The sequence below is a fragment of the Pteropus medius genome, unplaced genomic scaffold (assembly GCF_902729225.1).
Source record: "Pteropus medius unplaced genomic scaffold, Ma_sr-lr_union100, whole genome shotgun sequence".
NCBI lineage: Eukaryota > Metazoa > Chordata > Mammalia > Chiroptera > Pteropodidae > Pteropus > Pteropus medius.
The window spans coordinates 26845136-26870868 of NW_024347791.1; the positions used below are offsets into that span (position 1 = coordinate 26845136).

At 30.6% G+C, this 25733-nt stretch overlaps 1 protein-coding gene and 1 pseudogene across 2 annotated transcripts in view; both read right to left on the reverse strand.

Moving 5' to 3' along the window:
- Nucleotides 1–3593: 3593 nt before the first annotated feature.
- Nucleotides 3594–25733, reverse strand: part of CADM2 (cell adhesion molecule 2) — a 982117-nt gene continuing 959977 nt past the window's right edge. Inside the window, exons 8-9 of one of the 2 annotated variants that reach the window (XM_039878270.1) lie at nt 6497–6622; nt 3594–5699 (exon numbers count right to left, since the gene is read on the reverse strand). In XM_039878270.1, the coding sequence (XP_039734204.1) occupies nt 5581–5699; nt 6497–6622 (245 nt within the window). In that variant the 3' untranslated portion in view covers nt 3594–5580. The remainder of the gene's footprint in view (nt 5700–6496; nt 6623–25733) is intronic. The other variant, XM_039878269.1, reaches the window with a different exon arrangement.
- Nucleotides 20373–20491, reverse strand: LOC120615259 (uncharacterized; annotated as a pseudogene).

Below are 25733 nucleotides of genomic sequence, written 5' to 3' on the forward strand. Positions count from 1 at the left end.
AATCTTCAAATACCTTTAAATTTTCTTCTTTTGAAATATACAGTATATTTTATAAGGGGAAAATATCTTTTTTTTTTTTACAATTTTTTTCATATTTGGGCCCATTCACTCCAAAATAACCATACATTTCTTATAACTAGCATATATATATATGTATATATGGAAGAGATGATAAAGATTTGTTCAAATATTATTTGTAACATAACCAAATAACAGAAACATCTTACTTTAAACATATATTATAGATTCAGATTCATAATTTAAGATATTTTCATGTATCTTTTTTTCCTAGAGGAAAATCTGCTTTTAAATTGTCATTTCCTTTTAGAATAACTAAATTACATCATTTAAAAAATTCATATCATGTCTATGCAGATAAAATAAAGTGGATATTTGTGGCAATACTTTGCATTTATTATTCAGAGATTATTTGCTAATGAGGAGACAGTCTTAAATACTTAAGTTTTTGTCTTATATAGATAATACTGCTTGGGAAAGTAAATCACATACATAATTTTTACTTAAAAGTGCAACGCTGATCTATAAGAATCCGTTGTATTTTAAATATTATATAAATGGATTGCAAAGTGTTGCCATTTAAAATATTTTTTTAAAAAAATCAACACAACTGTATTATGTTTTAATATTAAATAGGCAGAAGAACTGTCTTTATAAAGTTATCATATTTTGTCCATAAGAAAGGTTGATGATAGATAAGGAAAAACAATGCAGATCAATACACCGTTGAATACACTAAAAGAAGTTGGCTTTTGTGATTTCCCAGGCAGTTGAGAGCATAATATTGATAACCCCAAAAAAGTGTTTCCTGGGATATATATAGTAAATAATTATTTCTTCAACTTATATTGAAGTATCATAGCCCATGTTAATAGTGAGAGGTAGAAGGATTATTGTAAGTATGCATGGCAGAGACCTTACCAGCTATATCCAATAACTATTGCATTCAATATTAATAATCTCAATACATAAAAATGCTGATGATTTTAGAACTCATTCTTATATGTTGTCCCCTATAACTTTCTTTATAATCTTGTTCCTTTCAATCCATTGCCTTTGGAAGGGTATAAGTGCAAAAGGCATGTTTAGGGTAGAATAAGGAGAGAAAGGGAAAAAAATAATAGAAAAATAAAAGATACAAAAAATTCCCATTAAGATATAGTGACTTTAAACTATTAAAGGTAAGTTGTATATTGTGCATTTGGTTGAATAGATTTGTACTTATAATAAAAGTACCACAATTAATTAAAACATGCACCTATTTCAAAGAAAGTTTAAGAATTCCAAATTTAATTAGATATGAATCAAAGTTTCTCTCCTGTAATGCTAAAAACTAGGGCAAATAATTTGATTATGTTACATCGATAATTAAGTAAAAAAAAAAAATAACATGTTGCTGAATCAGTTGTTATTTTAATTAATGCTTTAGTGTGTGGGAGGTGAAGATTAGCAACCTCTTGTATCTTGTTGAAGAATTCTTTAAAATCCCTTCGCATTAAGTATCCAGCAAAAGAATTGCCGATATTGCACTGAGTATATTTCAATATTGCCAGTGTATATTTCAAAACAAATTCTATTATCTACACTAAGATTTCCTCTTTCCCAATATTCAAAATGCATATTATAATTACATGGGTTTTAAACATCCATACAAAGCAAGTACAAGATACTTACATGTACGTACACTGTAGTTACCTATATTTTGCATAGTTTTTAGTGTGTACTTTGTGCCACTTAATAAAAAGCATTACTCGGTAATTCTTGTTAGGTGTTTCATTTATTTCAGTTGTTGTTGCCAGTTGTTTTTTGCTTGTTTGTTTGCTTTGTTTTGTATAGTCATCGCAGATTACATTTTTAAAGGGGGATAATATTGAGTATTTTTAGAGGGCTCTAAGTAATTAGCAATATGACCAGGCAGTTGAAGTAAGATATGAGGTTTTGTTTTTTTCTCCCCAATTAAAAACAATACCAAAATTTGTATATGTCTTTCATTAAATTATCCTTAAGTCCAAAGAAAAAAGAAAAGTATTTTAAATGTTCTCCTTGGTAACACTTTGCAATAAGTGGCACTAAATTACACAATAACTGCTATATTACATGGAAGAACCATCACCGTCAAACAGCTGCTGTACATGTGCCTATATGGAATCTCGATGCTATTACAATCATGAGTACATAATTACAAGTGAGCCTGTCCTTTTAATTGAGATATTTATATTTTTACAAAAAATAAAAATAAATGAGGTGTTAGCTTCTTTGCCATATTTAGGAAAGTTAGTTTTCTTTCTCTATTTGTTATTTTAATTGTGGGGTTTCAATGCAAGATTAACCATCTTGAATCAATATGAGATCATCCAGTTTCTAGATTAAATTCCAATATCAGGTTCCTTAAACTGCTTCTCGAATTCTCTGGTAAAAGAAAAGAAGTTGAAATCAATCTCTCTTTCACACTTACACACATATACACACACACAAAACTCTGCTCATGCTCTCTGTGTTTACTCAAGCACTCACAAACTTTCCTTTTTCTTCCTAATTCTGGTAATTGTTCTATCTAGGATACTCAAAAATGGGAAAAAGGAAAAAAATGCTGCTTACACTTTTTTGATGGTGAACAATCAATTTATACTGTAAATAGTGCACTAGCAGAGAATAGCTACTTTGGGTAAAGAATAATGTTCCATATTCTACTAGGGGTGTGGATGTGTCTGTGTGTGTGTGCACACTCCTTCCATCAAGTTCCATAGCTACTCTGTTCACTGAGCAGAGATAGAATTTGGCTCTCTGTGCATACAAGTGTGCATGCTTCAGATTTTGCAGTTGACATGGTTTCAGTTGGAAATGTTATTTCATTTTTTTCTTATTTTCACATAAGTAGAATTTTTACAATTTATTTCCTGATTTGGTAGAAATCAAAATAATTTTTAAAGATAGGAAAATATGATTCCATTGCTATTTTTTTCAGTAACTAAAAACAATATCTAATTCAAATCTATTTTAATTAGTAAAATATTTGATTAGAGCCCACAAATCATAATATATCAGTTAGTTTTTTTTTTAAAGGTTTTCATGAGGTTTTATATTACTCTGAAGGGTTAAAGAATAAAAAATCTTGAAATGCAACCACTTTTAGATTTCTAATTTTACAGTGTTATAAATAATGATTGAGTTATTTGGGCAACAATTTAGCAGTTGGAGCCAAGTAGAATACAGAGAAAATGAAGAGAATTGTAAATACAGCATCGATGAAGAGTAGCAATTTTGTAAGTGCATCCTGAAATTAGGTTTTAAATAGTAATTGATGATGCAGTTTATACAACTTACTTCTGTAATAAGAACCTTTCTATTTGTAATAACAGGATGGATTTTGCTTTGTGCAGTCTTTCTAAAGATTATGCATTGAAATATGTGAACAGTTTATAAACCTATCCTAGTTTCAATGTGTCTAGTAGCACCTACCTGATTCTCTCAAACTACCATACTATATTAACATATTATTGCATTTTTCCACAGATGGTATGAATTGAACTGTAAAAACAAGCATGCAATCACATCAATGCAGACTTATTTCCTTAAAATGTCATACTGTATATGATTTATTATGTTAACACTCAACCACATCATATTATTTATGTTTTGTATATTCTGAAAAAGTGCTGCTTGACTGACATCATCCTTTTTCTTTTGTAAGAAATCAACAAGATAAATGCTTCAACAATCAAAAAAACAATTTAAAATTCTAACATTGTCTTTAAAAGATTTATACTTTTCTGATAAATAATCTAAGATACAGCACCCTTGTCTTTCATTTGCTATTAACACATGATGTCGTACTCAACCATTCTCGTTTTCCCAAAATAAATTCCAAGATATTATTTTTCAAAACATAGGCCACATGCTTTCAGACATCACAAGTGTAGCTACCATATTTTCATATTTGTTTTCTTCTTAAAGATGAAGTGCTCGTGAATCAGAAAATATTTTTTATCTAACTGGATTTTTAATCTTTAGCATATAATAAATTTAATGAGAACTAATCTAGCAGTACTGTATTTTACTAGAAGAATAATATGACTTTAGATTGATTCTGTGTTGTATTTAAGAATACAGCATTTCCTAATGGTTAAATACACCAAAATTTCAGAAATAATTCAGAGAAAGAGACTTTCACCTTGAAGTTAAAAGCATGGCAGAAATTCTCTATCACTCACTGTTTCATAAGTTTGTACCTCACAAAATGCATAGACAGGAATTTAATATAAAGAATTAGTTCATTTATACAGAAAACATATCTTAAACACTTCTTTTTGGCAAACCAACATAGGTAAGCAGCTCTAGAACTGCCAAATTAAAATTTGTAAATTTTTAGCAAACTAAGAGTATATTTTTAGGTTATTATTCAACTGTGGTTGTAATTTAAAACCTGAGGCTGTGCACTGGTTGTTAGCTTAAAATTACCTTTCCTTATAACATTGTGCTTCCATTGTATAACAAATAAAAATTAAAAATAACTAGAAAAATTTGTTGTTGAACAGTGCTAGGACATACAGACAAAATACTAATACATGTTATCTACTTATAATATTGGTATAAGTAATATCTAAAGGGATATAATGGACATTAGAAAATGCTTACTTATGACTGAATTACCTACAGCCAAAAAAGTTAAATATGTATCAAATAATGTTTAATTGGATTAATATATGCACTATATACACATACTAAAATGTCTCAAAATTGTGCCCTATGGATATTTCAATTTCGTTTAGGCAGGTGAGTCGTTGTGGAGCAAATAAATTACAGAATCAAATTAGAGAAATGAATGAAATCTTTGTGATTTACAAAGCGGTAAAATGTTTGTAATAATTTTTGGTAAATGAAGCTAAAATAACCTAATGGTGGGATCTATATAATTACATAAAGATATTATGACATGATTGCAATTCATACACATGGCTCCTGTATCAAGTACTATATTTTTAGATAGCAACTGATACAGCTTTACCAGTAAATCTCAAACATTCCAGAATCTATACTACAGTGTTTTCAGTTGATGTTTCCTAGGGCATATGTTTTTAAACACGTCTTTGAAGAGAGACATGTAGAAAACATCGTAAACCTCTAATGTCTGATAAAATTTAAGCACATTAGCTCTTTATCTAATCCCGTTCCTTGTGATAGCTGTTCAATGACAAACTGACACAGTCTATGATTTAAAGCGGGGACTCTGTATACATTTTTTTCAATGTATAAAAACAATTCAATATCATAATCCAAAGAGATGATTAACATTGTTAAGGCTGTATATTCAAGCACTGTATGTTAAAAGAGCAATGATGTGGAATTTAGGCAGTAAGAAATGTCCTGCATTATGAATGGTACAGTAATTAAAGAATAATGCTTTTGACAGCTGATTGTTGGTATACACTGGCTACTGATAGCAGTATGGTGTGGAAGTTAATAAAGGTAGCAGAAGATGGGAGAAATGAATTCTGAAAGATGATAGCCAGTTTTCTCCAGCAGCCAGCCTGATAAGTAAAACTCAGAATCTTGGCCTGCATTTTAAATGAAATACTCTTTTTTCTCTTCAGAATTGACTTGGCTGCCTTCAGCATTAATAATGGCTGTGTCAGCATCTGGTGCATCTTCAGCTCCTTTAGCTTCATTTGTTAAATATGTTCCTGTGGGTATTGGGGGAAAAAAAAAAAAATGTTAGTTCTATGAGACTGGTAAATAGCCAACAGTAAAACTACATTCATTTAGGAAGAAACTTATGCCATTTTTCTTATAAGTTGGAACATATTCTGAAACAGTTCACCTCTCTAAAGTTACATACTATCTTTCAGTTTTCAGGTAAATGTTGTAGATGAAGTTGTGGCCAAATTAGAGGCAACAGCCAGATGAATGGGTAATGAGTACTTTGATTTCTTTAATGATGGATACAGACCATGTGATCCATGCAGCTGTAGCAATCAGGATCTTTTGTTAAGGTGTTGATAATGATCACATCAACTGTGTCACCATTCATTTTGTTAACTCCATTTAAAAATAGATTATATCAATGGTTTTCAACCTAGCCCATTGCAAAATATATATACATATATATAGTTTCGTCTCACTAATATGTCCATGTGTGTGTCCGTAAACCTACAAACAAAACATTGACCAAATGCTTAATGTTTGTTGCATTTCAGTTCTACAGATAAATTACAAACTCGCTTCCTTTTTTATTTACTGAGCCCGTGACTTACTCTGTGACCTTTGGCCATTATTTTGCTGAGCCAATTTAACTTTAAAGTTGATTAAAATAATCAAGAATTCCCTAAAATACTTTAATATTTATATCTCTCTCCTTCTAGCTCTGTCTCTCTTTCTGTCTGTCTCTATCTCTTGTGCGCGCTCATAGAATATTTCATGGTAAAGCTAGTGTTTAGATTTTTTTGTCAAAATAAATAATATTTTATTACAGATGACCTACCTTTATGTCTTGCCAGATATCGACCAAGCAGAAATATAGAACACAGTGTGACAAATACAACTACAGCCACTATCCCTCCTATAAGAGCATGATCAGGGCCAGTCTGGCCAGCCAGAGCATTGGGATCTAGATGCCAAAAGAGAAAAAAAACATTGCTCAAGTTAGCGTGTTATTTAGTCTCAGAGTTTATATCTGCATTAGAATGAGTTATTTGAAATTAGCATATTTCTATTAAATAAATTTTCATTAATGTGTATTACACTAATGATCTAGTCAACAAATATTTATTGTATATCTATTATGTGCAAGACACCTGTGGCAAATATAACATTTGCCACATTAATCACTGTTGCTATTGAGCTTACATTTTAAAGAGAGACTAAGTATATAAATACACATATGTTTTGCAGTTTTATATCTTTCCTTTCTCCTCTTTCTCCATCTGAAAATATGCATGTGTAATTTTTAGTGTGACGAACACAGTTACACCATTTTAAAATAAAAATGTCATGAGAAAGGTTGGGGCTGGATATGATAACTTGGAATTTATCATTATAAATATTATTTAAAGCTATAGATATTGATAAACTCTCCAAGAGAGTGAATCTAGGTGGAAAGAAAAGGTCTGACAACTGAGCCCTGAAAAACACTAATATTTAAAGTCTAGAAAGAGGAAATGCTTTTAGCAGAGCAGACTGAGAAGAAAACAGAGAGGTAGAGAAGATTCTGGAGAACACACTATTGTTGATCAAAGGGAAGAAGGTATTTCAAGGGTATTACCAACAGTGTTAAGTGTTGTTGATTGAAGGTGGAAAATGAATACTCAACATTGAGGATTAGATGCCTGTTAGACTTGTAGCTTTCAAGGAGGTAGTTGGAAAGATATAGGTTAATAATATACTTTTACATTCTGCCTTTAGTAAAGATAGTAAAGAAGATGAGCCTAGTAAAGTATAGCCAGTTTGTAAGCAGAAATGAAAAAAGATCAAAAGAAAGCCCAGACATTTAGGTATTCAAATGTTTGGAAAATCAACTATTTATAGATGTTGCATACTAAGGGATAGAACTGAGTGAAACTCTAGGCTACAAAATCCATCAAAACTCAGCCCTATAGCAAAGATCAGATTGAATGCGCTGCCTACCCTCCCACACCCATTGTTACATATAGCCTCATTGTAGCTGCTTACAATCTAAGAGAGGGATTTAGAGACGGGAAAAGGAAAGAAATAAATTAGGCTCGGTAATTACTCAAAAGACCTTGGAGTATAGTTATAGGCACATGAATTTGACACATAGATTAGGAGTCCATTGTGTTTTTTATTGAACTGTTGTGCCAAAGAAACATATGTCTTTATAGAAGAAAAAAAAAAAAAAAGACTATCTGAAACTTCAATCTCTGGAGCCCCAAACCTAGTGAAAGCAAGAAGTGAACTATTAAAGATGTGTAGTTGTCATGAGGGGTATATTCCCAAACACTCACTTCAGATGTGGCCATGGAGTATGACTGACGAGGTTGAATTTCCCATAAGGTAGAATCGAGGGAAGCAAAAAACGAACAAACAAAAAAACAAACAAAACAAACAAACAAACAAAACCCACCAACGCAGGAGAGAATCCAGTTTCTGCAAGAAACTACAACTATCACCAAGGCAAAGTAATCTTTTAATGCCAGTCTGGCATGTTATTATAATTGCTACGGATAAGTGATCACTGTGTTTGTCATTCTTCCTTTATTTTTAAATGGAAGCATTTATATAAAGGAGCATTTCTCAGAGATCTATTCTATCACTGCATTTTGTGTATGGGTGGAGAGGTTCATTGATAACTTGTCTTTTGGTTCATTTGTCTCTTAACTAATGCATCCAGATATGATGAAGAGGATTGTGCATATCTATGATCTTGATCTTTGGGTCAGATATATTGGCTTGATGGGTCTTTAGGTTGTCTCTTTGGACAAGGAATGGCAGTGGTTTGTGTGAGGAAAATGAAATGGAAAAATTTTTGGTGATCAGAAGGATATATTGGGGCAGAGATTTTTTGCTTCCAACAAACTTGTTTCTTTTTCTTTCAGTGCACAGAGCAAAACATTCTCCACTGTCACTTGCAGTTGAATGTAACCATGTGATTTGTGTTCTAGGCAATTGAATGAAGGCCTAGCCAATAAAAACTTCCACATGTAACCTTGCAGAGTGATCTCGAGAGATAAAAGTTGAAAATGAGAGAGCCACAAGAATAAGTAAGGTTATTAGATCACTAAATCTCCACCTGGAAGAAAATTGCCAACTACGAACACATAAATTGAACTGCTAAAAAAGTTTATTTTCAAAACACAACATTAAACAGTTAATCTATTGCCACAGCTGTTATTAATTTCACTTTCTATTATATATTACTTGTATTTTCCTTAATCTCTGGCATAGGCTATAAACCCCAAAAAGGAAAAAAAAAAAAAAAAAAAAAAAAAAAACTTGGCCATGCTTCTAAATTCCCTATTTCTATTCCTTGCTTAGATACTTTAGAATTAATTTCAAATCCCACCTCTTGATCAAGTCCTAAATGCAGATTGTCATAAATCATATATATTCATTTTATTTGCTAAATATCTCTCAGAACAGAGCATTCTTTTAGGAAACTGAGAAGTCATTCTTATTCATACACCTCTGTAATTGTCTTATTTCCTGAAGGTAAATTCTGAGAAGTGGTATTGCTGAATCAAATGGTACAAAAATTTTAAGTCATTTATAAATATTACCAAGTTATATTGCAGAAAGCCTGCACAAATTCACTCTCCACCAACTGCACCTGAGTGACTCTTTTTCCCCAGATAGTACTAACATCAGATACTAAAATTTAAAAAAAATTGTCTGTCTAATATTAAAAAATGTTAAGTATTTTGTATTAAATTATAAGTTAACATAAATGTGTCTAAATACTTTTGTCCATATTAATTTATTAATTTTGAAATGTCCATTTATGCAGTTTAACCTTTTGTCCATTCAAATTTCTGTTATAATAGCTCTTTCCAAAAAAAAAAAAAAGATTACTATTTTCAGCAATTTCTTTTCTTTTATTTATTCTTCGTTTGTGGTCTTTTCAGCCATAGAGACATCTTATAACTTTATATAATCAAATCTATCAAACTTTTGTGTTATGATGTTCGACTTTTGAGTCATGATTTGAAATGCTTTTGCCATGATAAGATTTTACATATATAGATTTATGTTGTCATCTAACACTCACATTATCACATTTTATTCCATCTAAAACATATCTCGGTCCATAATTTGAGGCTAAAATATAAAATATAACTTTAATTCTTATTTGATAACCAGTTGTCCCTACTCTATTTCTTTCATCAATAATTTTTGTCATCATAAACTAAATGTCTACATTTTTTTTAATATTTCTGCATATTCTAATCTATTTTATGTGAGAGACTTATCCTACACTAATATTGTATTTTTAAAAATCATTTTAATGCTTTGGATGATAAATCTCAGATAAAGTTCAGAATAATTTTGCAAGAAATGAAAATACAGTAGATTATTTATTAGAATTATACTAATTTATAGATTTTTTAATATAGTGTATTTTCCACGATTATAATATGATTCTTTCATTATTCAAGCCTTTAGCATCTTTTAGTAAGTTGTGTAGTTTTCTGATACATGATAGCGTGTTTTCATTGATGTTATTTCCCAGTTCTAAACAATATTTTAAATATTTAATGTTTTGAAAACTTTAATATTAGTTTAAAAATGTGTTATTTTTTATTAAACTTTATTTCTTATTTCTTCTATTTCCACTCATTTTTTGTTTTGTACTTTATTTTCTAAACCATCATGTCTAGTATTTGTCAAGATTATATTTGTCATTTTTTAAATTAAATTAAGTTTAATTTAATTTTAGTTTTAAAAAAAAATTTAATTAGTTTCAAGTATACAGAACATTAGTTAGACATCTATATAGTTAGTAAAATGATTCCCAAAATTGCTCCCTCCCTCCCCTGACTCTCCACCTAGCCAATATATTAGTGCTAATTGTACCACCTACGCCATGCTCCCCATCCCCGTGACCATCTGTCTGCTATTAATTTGTACTTCTTTAATACTTCACCCCATTCTCCCAGCTCCCCCAAACCCCCGCCCCTCCGTCCATCACCAAATTGTCCACTATATTTGAGAGTCTGTTTTTGATTAGTTTGTTCTTTTTATTTCTTAAATTCTGCATATAAGTGAAATCATATAATGTTTATCTCTCTGACTGACTTAAATACTTTCTAGGTTCATCAAAGCAATGTCTTTTTCCATTCTCTTCGTTTTCATCTGTAGGGGTCTTGTTTTCTTATCTTTTCAGCCACTCTATCTTGTGATTGGAGCATTTAATTTTTTTTCCAATTTTTTTCCACCATTCCTATCGGAATGTAGTTGTTTCCATTCTTAATTTCTGTTTTTGATACGTGTTTTTTTCTTCTTAAAGAAGTCCCTCCAATTTTTCCTGTAATTCTGGCTTGGCGGTGATAAATTCCTTTAGTTTATTTTTATCTGGGAAGCTCTTTATCTGTCCTTCAACTCCGAATGATAGCTTTACTGAATAAATTATTCTCGATTGTATATCCTGGGTCTTCATCTTGTCGAATATTTTTTGTCATGCACTTCTGTCTTGCATAATTTCTTTTGAGAAATCAGCTGCCAGTCATATGGATGTTCCCTTATATGTAATTATCTGTTTTTCTCTTGCTGCTTTTAATATTCTTTCTTTGTATTTAACCTTTGGCATTTTAATTATGATGTGTCTTGGTGTGGGTTTCTTTGGATCCTTGATTTTTGGAATTCTCTGAGCTTCCTGGGGTTTTATGTCCATTTCCTTCACAAGGTTAGTAAAGTTTTCCATCATTATTTCCTCAAACAGCTGCTCAACATTTTGATTTTACTCTGTTACGCTGATCAGATGAATATTTAGAGCCTTAATTGTGTCCCATATGCTCTTTAAGTTATTTTTATAGTCTTGGAATCTTTTTTCTTGGCATTCTGATTGAGTGTCCTGATTGGCTTTCCTGTCCTGTAGTTAGGGGATGTGATCCTCTTCTTTATTTACTTTGTTTATTCCTTTGTTTATTCCATTTAATATACTTCTCAACTCAGATAATGTGTTCTCCATTTCAGATTGGTTTCCTTTTATAATTTCCATTTCCGTTTTTACTTCTTTGTTGGAGTTCTCTGCACTTCCCAAAGTTCAATGAGTATCTTTATAACTAGTGTTTTGAACTCTGCATCTGTTAGATTACTTGACTCTATTATATCTGGGTCTCTGTTTTGTTCTGTCATATGGTTTCTGCTTCTTTGTCTTCCCATTTTGGTTGCCTTTCCATGTCTGTTTCTATATACTAAGCAAAACTCCCAAGTCTCCTGGTCTTATTAGTGTGGATTTGTGAAGTAGGTGTCCAATGGCACAGTCCTGAGAGGGGTTCAGCTGCAGGCCAAATTTAGCTCAAGCCTCTACCCCTTTGGGACAAGATTCAGCAAGCAATCCACAGATGCTGTGCTTATAGTTAGTTGCCTCAAAAGGCTACACCAGAAACCAAGGCCAGCTGCCTCCAACAATGTGAGTCTCAGCAATGAACACCTGACTTGCTGAGGATACACATTGATGTGGCTTGGGTGGAGCCCGAATTGGGGTAGGCGAGGTTTTAGGAAATCCTCTGGGCAGAGTGACCTTTGTTATCCAGTTTGATGACATCACAGTTATGGTGGTGCTGTGTCTGGATCGCTGCTCAGGACCAGGCAGCCCGGCATCTTCACCCCGTCCTACCTTCTGCTATTGCAGGGTGCTTTCTTGGATTTCTTTGTAGTCATATGGCTTGTTCATCTAGATCCCAGGCGATTTTTCTTTGCTGTTGCTCTTTGTTTCCATTACAACTTTGATTTGGTTGCCAGAGGGATGAACAGAGCTTCTATCTTCTACACCATTTTTTTTCTCCCTCTATATTTGTAATTTTTATTTTCTGACCATCAGACTTAATTTTCCTACTAGTTTAAATAGTGTTTTAATTGTATTCTTAAGATTTGTCCTTTTATTATTAATACAAATGTTATATATATTTTTTCTACTGCACTAGTTAGTGTTTTGTGTACTATAATGTCAATATTATCCTGATTTTGATGATTTTAGAATTGCATCAAAAGTCTAAATGGACTAGCCACAATCCTCCTTTTGACAGCAGTTGGTCTCTTTACTCATCTCAATATTTAGAGTTACTTTCATAGTCCCTATTTAACTAACATTTGATATTAAAGATATTTATCACTTATGATACGCAGCTCACATCTTTTCAAAAGAAAAGGTCATAAGAACATCATTCTTGAACCTTAAATATCTAAGTATTATTTTGCTGTGACTAAATACACAACTGGCTAAAGAAACCCTATTTTTTTAATCTTTTTGACTTAATTTAGAACAATTTGTCAGTGTTTTTACTATTTGTTTTGCTCTCTCCTCAATAAATCTGATATGCAGATTTTTGTTCATTCTTTTTAAGTGACCTGTTTTTCTACATGATTGCTATCAAATTTCAGTTTTTCCCTCCATTATATTTTGATATTTTATGTAGATTTTTTTGTAGTTTGTATCTAGACAGAATTTTGCTTCATTTGTAAACCTAATATTTTATTAAAATCAAATTAGTTCATTTGTTTTTCAGCTTATAAATTTTTTTCAACTCTACTTTTGATTAACATTTATTCTTTCTATTTTCTTCCTTGGAAAATCTAATTCTGTACTGGTAAAAACTCCATATTTTATGATGTATATATGTCATTCTCTCTATCTTATTTTTATAATCATTTTACTAATTTACATATTGTTTTAGTTATATTTCCCATGTTTATTTTCTATTTAGTTGATTTCATTTTCTGTCATTTCTTATTCTTCCAAAAAGATTTTGTTATTGATTGTCACTTTAATACACTCTCTCTTCAATACTTGTCTGTACTTAGTAGACATTTTAAACAGTTTTATAATGTTGACAATAGAAGTGGTAGCTTTTTATTATTTTCTTTATTTTAGCATAATAATTCCATTTAAACATCTGGGAAAATGTTTTTCCTTGGTGTGCATACATTATTTCTCTTTTTTTATTGCAAACATTTTTCATTGGATACAAATTAATTTTTTTATTCTGTTTATAAATTCTTGTGTTTACTTATTTTCATTCTTATTGTTGAGATGTTTTGAAAAAGGAGTCTTTCCTGATGCTTCAGGTGTTTTTTTCTGCTCAACTATAATGCTGTAGATCAATCCATTTGCAGAAACTATCTTTGTAACTGAAATATGGATCCTATGACATCTGTACATAGTGGATGGACTAGAGAAAGAGACTAAGGATGTAAATCATTATTGGTGAGAGATTTTTATTAATTTCATATACTTTTGCGTGTAGTCTTCATTTGCACAATAGGACCTCAGATAGTATAGGTCATCTCTTCCTTTTTTTTTTTTTTTTTTTTTGTTCTAAAACAATTTGATCTGTTAGAATTTCTTTTAGATCAATTCACTTGATTTCAGGTACATTTCTAGATATATTATGACTTTCAGAGAAAGTAATCTATTAACACACACTTATTTAACCTTATTCATGAATGTTCTACATGTATTCTTATAATCTATGAAGAAAACACTTTAATCTTTAGTCTTCATTTCATTAACAAAATAAGTCAATATTTAGTTATAGGATTTTTAAGATTTCAAAGATAATGTGAATATAGAGAATGCTGCTTTGCATTTCTATCTATAAATGTATTTTAAAAACTAATATTCTTCGTTATGCTTTTTATTATTCCCCCATAACTGTTAAACTAAAAGTCTGTCCTTAATTTCTATTCTTAGCAACTAAAACAAGTGATTGAGGTTGAGAATCAGATAAGTATCATTTGAACAATGCAGAGATAATACATAATTTAAATGTCTAAGTCCCAGTGAGAACCTCTTATATATCCTTCCTTTCATTCTTCTCTTTCTTGTCATAGCAATAAAAAAAAAAAAAAAAAAAAATGAAGCACAGCTTTCTAAAGTTTCTTTACAGATAGCTGAGTCTTAATATTTATTCAGAAAAATACATCATGTATCTTTAAAGATCATTGTACATTCTCAAGCGTTAGCCTGGGATTTTCTGCAGTTAGCCTGTTAACATTGGAGTGAGTAAATTCTAATTGATGGGACAATATATAGCAGTCTCTTTTACTTAAGAATGCACAAAATACACAAAAAATAAAGAACTAAGTACTTCTGAGCTTAACATTCTTCAGTTAATGTTACTGGACTCTTCATGAAAGATTTCAAAAACAAAAAGTTGTCAAATAATAATATTTAGGGTTAATAATTTCTGATATTAAGAGGACTAGAAAATAATCTTATAGTTTTATTTAAAATTTTAATATGGGGAAATTCTAAATTATATGATTATATCTCTGATGTCATTGCTGGCGATATCCATCATCAAATATCTGTCTGGTCTTTCATGTTATAGCTCCCTTAAAATAAAAAGTACAAACTCTAAAAAAATATCTGATGTTCTAAGATCACAGAATGAAGAAATTGTAAATCTACATAGTTTTTAATTCAAGTGTTAAAATTGTTTTACAATAAATATTTTTATTGTTACCATATATGATTTTCAGTTTGAATAAAATGCTAGGTAAGAATAAATTTTAAATAATTGTATTAAATGTTTTAAAATTATATTCCAAGACAAATTAAAAAAATAATTATTGTATATGAAAATAAATACTTTTTCAAAGGCAAATTTGAATTAACAATTACAATTTTTTTAAAAAATTGGCAAAACTAAGGATATGAACTATATTAAGCATATTAACTCATCTGTTTGTGAGACTGATAAGACATTTTTACTGTTTTCTTACTAAAATGTAACAAAAACTTTATACAAACTTTAAATGTCAGGGTTCAGATTACAGGTTTATTATCAGTACTTGAGTATCAACTTAAAAAAATATATGGAATAGTGATTTAAATAGACTAGAAAATTGCCGTTTAAGTGAGGAGTTAAAGTCAAGTTAAAAGAAATCTTTAATACATTTAGGAATATAATTCAATGTCAATACTGAAAAATAAAAAGTAAGAGAAAGCTGGAATGAATAGAAAATGAATTAGTGAGGAAAAGCAAGTGCCTCTTAAGCAAAAGTCACCATAGTTCCCTAGTAAGAACCATCGGAGTTGTGGAACAAGAGTTAAATGAATCAAGAGCAGAGTAGAATAAGTCTGGATCAAATATGATACTAGAATGCATGATTAAAGCCCTTTGAACAATAAAACCACTCATATAGCTTAGTCTGTGACCATTTTGGAATTAATGATTTTTTTTGAGGTGGGGAGTGATTGAAAATTCTTGGAGGAACTTCGGTTTAACAATAAAATCATTAAAAATATGAAATTAAATTCATAAAAATAAGGAATAGCTGAGATTATCACCTTTAGAAACAGACAGCATAGAAATTTTTCAGATTTTCTTATATAAGTGATTCTCCAGCACAATCAAGTGATATTTAGCATTTCTAGTTAACTCCCTCTTTTCTGAGAATGCACTTGTACAGTATATTTAAGACTTTGGAAAGTAGAATTTTTTTTTTTAAGAAACTGCTGTAGACTATATTTTGTCCCCCTCAAAATTCATATGTTGAAGCCTTAATCCTCAATGTAATGGTATTTGGAGATGAGACCTTTGAGAGAAAACTAGGTTTAAATGAGGTCATGAGGTGTGGCCCTCGTGATGAGATTAGTGCCCTCGTAAGAAGAGAAAAAAATATCAGAGAGCTAATAGCTCTCTCTCTCCCTGTCTCTCTCTGCCAAGTGAGGACACAGCTTAAAGGCAGTCATCTGGAAGCAAGGAAGAGAACTTTCACCAGAACCCAACCATGCTGGTACCCTGATCCTGGTCTTCCAATCTCTAGAACTGTGAGAAATAATACATTTCTATTGTTATGTCTCTCGGTCTATGGTATTTTGCAGCCTGAAATGACTAATACAGAAACTACAGCATGATCTTTTTTTATGTATTATCTTACTTGAATTATTTGAAAACTTAAGGCAATGAAAAATAGGTTTTAGGAAGTCTGGATAATCCATATTCATCCCCAGCCAATGATCTGACAAATAGAACATCCAAGTTTGCACAGATGAATTCCTTTTAGTGAGTTACCTGTAATTGAGTTGTGCATTATATTAGGTGTTGTAGTGAGTTACACTGCAAACCTCTGGCCTCCATCTACCCACATGCCAGTGTTCCATAGTAGTTAAGATGTAATGATTGATGTCAAGAGCATCACATGAGATTAGTCTTGGAATGAAACTATTTTGGGTTATATAGGCAAATAGAAGGAAAGCAGTGGAACGAAGCAGAAAAAGTCAGTGAAAGTTTTTAAAGTATAAGAAACTGCTCACAAAATCCTGGATTTAAAAATTGTTTATACCAAACCTTAAACCACTTACTGCTATCAGTTTGACTTTGGGCAAGTTTCTTAACCTTCTCATCTTTAGAATGTGAATATTTCTTATTTCCCAGGAGTGTCAAAGACTAAATGTGTTACCGTGCAAAAAGGGCTTAGAAGAATGTCTGACACAATGCAATGTAAGCACTATCTAAATGTTAGCTTTATGTGGTGGGGGCGGGGGTTGGGAGAATGTGGAAAGTATAAACTGCTGTGTAGAAAAATATAGGTTCCCTTTGCAACTTTTTAAGACTCGGTCAGGACTTTATGTGGCAACCATTTTAAGTGTTTGAATATTTGAGAGAAGGGGGACTATTAATAGAGAAAGATTTGTATAACATGCGATTAGATAAAATGAATCTGGTGGGAGTCTGATGGATGAAGATTAAATGAGAGAATAATTGATTGAATATTTTGTCTGTGCCATGTTCTGCATTATAAAAGGCTTATTTTATTCAATGCATGTAAAGTATTGACTCAAAAATCATATTTATTATTAATAAAAGATTGATAATCTGTGGGACAGCTTGCCTAAGCGAGTTTTTGGAATAACTTTTGAAAAGTTTTAAAAATAATTATGAAAGTAAGTTTTTAGGATGTATTAGATGACTCTTATTTGAGAGTAAGAGTTTGCTGAGATAATTTCTAGTGATTTATTGTTTCACCTAATTGCATTCTCTTTTCTTCTATCAAAAAGAAAAATTCAATGCCCATCTATGCTAAATGACCCCCTGTTAGTGCTGTTTCTTTATCTTGTAAGACTTTCTTCTTCTATGTATGTAAAGTGCGAATAACAGTGATCAGTTTCTCCACGTCAATTAGCCTCCAATAGTTTTATTCAGAAGACTTTTCTCTTGAATTAATTCACTTGCTTCAGTTTTATTTTCCCCCAAAGATATGTGTTCTTGAAAATAAAAGTTACATCTTACACTTGTAATATAGCTGTAACAGCACTTTTACATAGTTTAGAACCAAGCAAATTGAGTGAGTGAATGAATAATATTACACTCATACTGAATTCCAGAGAAAACTTGGATCTTTAGATACCAATTTGTTGTGCTGAGTAATGGATCACTGTTACTTTGTGATATTAAATCATGTGTTTAAATATAATAATACTGCTACTATCTAAATATTTTAGAAATTAATTCTAAGTGAAAATAACATCTAGATTTTTATTTAATGCTTTGCATAATTTAATTCTAATATTAAATTTGAATTTTTTCTATGTACTTAAGAGCCTATTTTCCCTCTTTTTAAATATAATAATGCTTCAGAAAGAAGGTCACTATGGTAAAACATTAGAAATAGTTACACATAATTAATGGAGAAAAAATAGACTATCTTTTGGCAGTATATGATATTAGCAAAGTCCCTGAAGAGAAATGCATCGCTACATCACTCAAGGATCATCTATTATCTTCTAATTTTATGTATAATTACTGTTTCTGACAAAAATACTTAAGAACAATCTCTAAAGGATAGAAAACATGAAAATATAGTGTTCTTTATGTGTTTGCAGTGATTACACATAATTTTAACAATGAACAATGTGTATAGGAACTTTAAATCGATAGGTTCTAAATTAATGCTACATCACACAATAAGTTTTCAATAACAGGGAAAAAAAGTCCCAGGAAAAACAACATTTAGCCTTTCCTTTCAAAAATGTATTTATTTTACTATAAATTTGTTTCCACATCAGGCCGATAAAAACAAATGCCACCATAAGTTTCTATGAGTACTTCTAGTACATAGATTTCATATTCAGAAAGATTTTGACAATAATTATAGTATCACTGTTTTGTTTGTTTTGTTTTGAATTTGGTGTTTCAAAGTTGTTTAGCTTAGAGATATTTAATTTATAAAATGCTTCAGCAAGTGAAGAGTGATTTCGGAGACACAAACGTGAAGTGTCGCTGTATCTTACTTTAATTTTGTGCATTGGGAAATAGATTCCTTCTCCTGAGAATTTCCTCCTCTCAAGATATATTTATTTTTCATGACTTATAGGTTTTCTAATTCTATAACATTTGATTTTGTTAACTCATATTATAAATAGTTAATAATGTGTTGGGCCCAAACAAAATATATACTTATATAAGATACTCTTTCCTTAAGAACAATAATTTAAGTGGAAAACTTCTCTTTAAAAGGTGCTCATATTTTGAGGTAAAGTAGGTTGTAGCATAATCTGTTCATTTCACTGATCTTTCTCTGGTGAACTCTATATAGTATTTCCTTGATTACTTCAAGTGAGAAATTTTTTCTCTGAAGAATTTAAAAATCCACAGAGGACTCTCAGTCAGCAGAGTAGTGTAGCTATTAGGACCAAGGGCCCTTCACAAAATGTTTTACCTCCTTTAGCACTGACATGCAAAAAGGGGGTGAACTTGCCAGAGGTGATTACTTGTGTGATAACAGGAAAAATGTGAAAGAAATTAATAGTTTTTAAGGTTATCTATGTGACCGAAGATAGATCAAGGGAAATTTTTGAGTAACCATGGGTTTATTTGCTGCTTGGAAAAGTCAGCTAAATTATCCATCAGGCATGTGCCATAGAGTATAATTTTCCTGCATTAAACAGTAGTCTCTCTAAATCAGAAAAGATCTGAAATAATATCACTCAGAACCATAAGACTCAAATACTAGTATCAGTTTAACTTTCTTATAGTTTCAATTTTCTACATCTATATATAAGAATATATATCTGCTGTCTTCCTTGACGAATTATTGTTGAAATCAGTTTATATGGAACTGTGTTCATAAGTCAAATCTAATAGCTGTTCAATAAATAGAATATGAATCAAATAATGTGCTTTATAAGGCTAGAGAGTAAACAAATCTGTATTTTGTAGTTCTGTGTTATTTATTTTCATGAAAAATATACTCAAATTCATTCTACAGTGTGCAATTTCTTTTACATTTATATGATCTGTATAAGCTGCTGGGTTTTTATTATTATTATTATTATTATTTTGTTGCCTCATGTCTTTCTAACTAGAACTGTTCTGCCTTCAATGTCAAGAATACCTAAATCTTAGCACATCACTGGTCTCAGCCTACACACATAAAATGAATAAATGAAACAACCATTAAAAAGGAAGACAAATGACTAGCATATGACATAACCATATGTCTATTTTGGCAATGTGTTCTGTGCAAATCTAAAAAGATGAATTAAAGTATTTTTAAGTAGACTAGAAGGTTAAATAATTATATGCAATGATTTCTACAGGGGAGTAGAATCCAGATTTAAGCATATTTCTTTTTTAAACTAAACTTAACAATAACAACAACAACAACAAAAAAGTGATCTGATAATAATTAAATAAGTATGTTTTTATTTTTTATTTATCTTTTTATTTTATTTATGCCTACAGCACCTGGTATTCCTAGGTGGTCTTCTATCCAAGTACTAATCAGGCTTGACCCTGCTTAGCTTCCGAGAATAGATGAGATCGGGCATATTCAGAGTGGCGTGGCTGTAGACTAAATAAGTATGCTTTTAGAGGAAATAACAAGAGTAGGACAGATTTATTTTTAAAATACTTAGAAAAATAAGATTAAATGTTTGACAATGAGAATATTTATAATGCTCAACATTATTCTAAAAAGTTTAGTCTGTATCAATTGTTTATACTATCTGTCCATATGCAGACACGATTGCGATAAAACATAAACAGTTAAAATGGTGAGGAAAGATCACATGTAGAAACATGTTTATTTTTTTATAGACCAACACATCAGCAACATAATACTAAAATAATTTCCCTTTATAACCCAGTCAGCTCTAAAATGTGCACTGTGTGTAATATGTCACAGGCTCAAATTCACTCAAACAAATTTTATTGCATTATTGTTTTTGGATTGATTATTCTGGTGATAATTGTAATAGTCATTTTGTCTATGTTGATATAAGTTTTTTAAAATCACTATGAATGGTCATTGAACCAGTTTCTCAGTTACAATAATGAATATATTCAGAAGCATATAATGTGCATGTCCTTTTTATACATCATTTAGGAGAAACAATCACATCCCAGTGAGAAAAGTGTGTGAATGTTTTAAATATTAAAATCTTAAGCTTACTGGAATCTGACTCTGCTATTTTTTCATATACTAAATTATGTTCAAATAAAAACTAAGTATCTTCTATCTTGCCCTTACTGGTCCTTTATGTACTAGTTGTGTGACCAGTATATAACTTATTTGCTTTCTGTTTCACATATGTAACACAGGATAATAGTAAAATGAACCATGTAGAACTTTTGTGTGGATCAGATGAGGTGATACATATCAAGGTTTTATTACAACACCTGCCCCATAAAAGATAATATTTATTAAAAACATTATTCTTATAATTTTATTAAATTTATCATAAGTGAGGTACCAAGCTCCAAACTGAAAACAGAACCTAAGGCAAACTGAATTAGACTTGTATGAAAGTATTTTCATTGGAGAAAAAGTGCTATCAAGAGGACGTATCATGATCAATGTGTATTAAAAAGTAACTGGATATCTGAACAGAAATGTTCTGGTGAATCACTGTCTCAGGTTTCAGAAGGGATTCCTTTCTTGAGATCCTTTGTTCTCTCTGTATTGTGTTCTCTCCTGAGACCATTTCATGAGAGGATTTGAAGAGTCAAAGACCAAGCATCACTGAGTTTCCTCCTCACTTCGTAATCCAGAACATTTTTTCCAAAATGGCCAAAGATGTAAATGGTGGCTAGACTTGGTAAATTCACTTATACATACATTTAGACCCAGAAGATAATATAGAAAATATGTTTAGAGTTCAAATGATTGATTTACTGACAAGAAAAATTCAGCCTCTTGGTTTAATTAATGAGTTACAAGAAAAAAATACATTAGGTATCTCAAATACTATATTATACAAAGTAATTCAGAGTGTCACTTATTATTCTTAAATCTATTGAGTAGATTTACTTATCCAGCTATAAAAAAATTTTTGAAAGAAGTCTATCAAATTCAGTGATTTTTTTCTAACATGAATTTTGAGGAAAATATTAGTGTAAAACTCCAGTGAAGTTAACTCTTGGAGATCTGGCTCCATTGTACAAAATTTACATATTTAATATCTATCGAGATCTGCTATATCATCACCATCATTAATAATTTAATAATCAGAGAGCTTACAGATCTAGACACTGAATATGAAAGAAGTAGCTGTGTGCATGTTTGTGAGTATAAAGTAAACTCCATTGTTTCCTCAAATAAATAAAAATAGAGTTTGCAGAAAACATACCATGCTTAAGTTATGACAATGCTTTCAATTTAAACATACATAACATTTGCATATTTCATAAATTAATGAACTGTGTATTTTTTAATTTAAGAAATAAGTATGTAAAATGAACTAACTAAGCCTGTAATAATTTCTTCAGAGGAAATTGACTTAAACATTAATAAGTGACTGATATGCCTATAAAATAATTCTGTTCTTACAAGTTAATATATATTAGGATTATACGTAAAATTTTGTCCTACATCATTGTTAAAAAGCACTGGGCCTAAATTCCTGTTATACATAAAGTAATTATTCATTTTTACAGTCATTACATAGCATTTTGTAGTCCAAGCATACAAATAAGAAGACCTAACTGAAAGCTCTGAGATGTATTCACTATGTCTTGTAGTCATAAAAGTAGATTTCTAAAGCCTTTTTAAAATGGTACTTAATACCTAAGAATACTCTAGAATTTTAATGAAAGAGCCTTTTATCTTTTCTCTACCTAAGCAAGTCCCATACAATTTAGAAAAAGAGACTATGTCCTTCATAGAACTAAATATATAATCTAAAATACATAATCTAAATATATAATCTAAAATAAATCATATCTAATTGTAACTGGAAACCTAATGTAGTAATAATCAGTCTTCCAAGTTTTACTTAATTGTTTATTTCTGTTTCTATAATAAATGGAGCATTATTTCTCTTCTTTCTCCTTTCTCCCGCTTCCACATAATCACTTTTTCTGCATTCTTTCCTAGAATCTGTTATTTACCAAGAGTTCAAATTGTCTTCCTAGATAACATATCAAGAAAATAACAAAGAATTATTATGTTTTCAAGGTCTTATTGTAAAGCTACAGCTCAGCACCACAAATAAATGTTAATATCTGCTTCTCTCTTATGTTCACTGACTCATAACTGTTTTTTTTTTAAACTTTACATATGAAAGAAATTTTAAATCTATATTACTTGTAAGGTTGTCTGTTATTAAGTATAAAATAGAAAAAAAAGTCTTAAAACAGTTCTTTATCAAAGAAGAACTTAAAAACCTGTGTTTTTTAGAAAAAAAGATTTACCATAAAAATGCAATACTAAATGAAAGATAATCTCAATTAAATTTTCTTTTATAGGCAGAGAAACTCAATTTAGTATGAACTGAGTGATCCTGACAGTTTACTTTACTCTCTGAGGCTTGGTTCAATCTTTTGTAAAATGCTCTCTTCTGATCCTTTATCTTATAGAATTGTTGTTAAGGCGAAGTGAGTTTTGATATGGAAAGTTCTTAGTGTGGTGTTCAGTACAGAGTAAATTTCTTTTTCTGACTTGAAAATAAAATGACATAAACATAATACAAATTTCCAAATGTAAAGAAATATGTAAAATTAAGTTAAACTCTTCCATTACCCCCATTCCTCCAGAGATAACCTTTATCCATTTTTAATAGACATATTTTTCAATGTTCTTCATATATACTAACATCGTTCAGCTTTGCTTATTTATATATTAGTACTGTATAAAAATATCGAAGTAGAATAGTAATGGTTTACTCATCCAATAATAAATAAAGTTTTGCTATCTGGCATTTTCCCAACAGGAAAATTCTGACAAGTGAACTTTTTGATATTTTCCTTTTTCTATTACTAATCCAAGAAAAATCTCATACATTTACTTCCACTAAACTTAAGTAGCAGATATCCAGAATCTGGGTTTGGGACTAGAAATGTGGAAGTATTTCACTTCATTGTGCCTTTGTTGGTGTTTTGTTTAATTCTATTTTGTGAGACATTGGCCATATAATCTACATTGAACATTATCTATTCACGCCTCATTGGAGAGAGACCAATTGAAATAACATAAGTGAACAAGATAATAAGCAATATTTTGGACTGATCAGGATCCCTTTTCTCCTCTTACACAGGTTAATAAAGCTTTTACTTGATTTTACTTCCTTGAAGCACAATACGATTTGTAGCAATACTCTAGTTTAGGCAGTGATAGATGTAAATTCTGTCCAGAGTGTCATGACTACATCAGTTTGCAACTGACGAACTCATTTTCTGACTTCTCTAGAGACATTAATAAGACCTTGAATCAAAGGTCCAGTGTAATTACCATGTGTATTTCAGATTAAATAAATGTGATAAAAGCTTCCATCTGGCTGTTGATCAAACATGTGGGGAGATGCTGATTTCCAGGGACATACTGCAATATGTCTATTGTAATAGTCCCTGATGCCTTCCTGCAAATTACTTACATTTGGGATTACTTGACTTAAGCAGACAGAAATATTACTCACTTCTTAAGTGTTACCCAATGGGAGTTTGTGACATGTAGTCTAATCTTATATTTGTTAAGGAAGACATTAAGAAATAACGGAACCATGTTTATTTTACTAAATGACAATTGAGCTCAAACTATTTGAAAAAGACAAACTCAATTTCATAGCAGCCAGACTTGTTACTGATGACAGAAGACTACATCTAAAGGGATTGGAAATTAAGATACTGGATAAATGTTTGATTACATTATAGAATGCCCAAATTTTGATAAATGAATGAAATCTGGATATTTACTTTAGCAAACAACATCAATAGCATTGAGAGCTAAACTGTCAATTTTGAGTTGAAAATTCACAGATGTTGTGTCAGTCATCATTATCATCAACATAGTTATATTTTAAAGGAAAAAAAGCTAACTCATTGGCTTCTAATTAAAGTATAGGTAAACAGTAGGAATAGTAAGTTAACCTTTTGGGAGATTGTATTGGAGTAGAAAAAAAAAAGAGGAGCCAATCAAATCACCGTTGTTTGCCTAAGAGAAAAAAATGCATAGCCCATTCCTAGTTGTTATGTTAACATAAAAAGTCCTAGGGATAGTGTACGACTCTGGATTTTTGAATCTTGGCATTACCACATTTTTTGACCTGGGTACTTATTTTGTTGTTATGGGTCACAGTCCTGCACATTACATAATTTTGCAGCATTCCTGACCTCTACCCAACAGATATACGTTTCCCTCAAGTAGTTACAATAAAAAAATGTCCCCAGACAATGGCAAAATATACCCTAGGGGGGAAAAAAATCTCTGGTGCTTGAGAACCAATCATTTGGGTAAATTTGCTTAAGAGAAGCAGAAGGTCTATGGAGAATAAATAAAAAACAAAACAAAACAAAACAATAAATTACCAACTATTAAGGTCCTTGACAATTTATGTAGAATGGCTTATATAGATATTACATTTTTAAAAAGTAATCAAAATTAAAAATATTTAATTTTAGAAAAATGCTTATAAAAGGTCAAATGTAATCAAATATTTAATCAAGATTCATATAGAAAAGCTAAAGGTGAAATGAAAAACTACATCATCTACTTAAACTAGGTACAGAAAACAGAATGTTATGGTATAAAAGTGGCTTTAATTGTTTTCAATATAATAATACTTAATAAGTATTTATTGAACTAATCTAAATTACATTCTT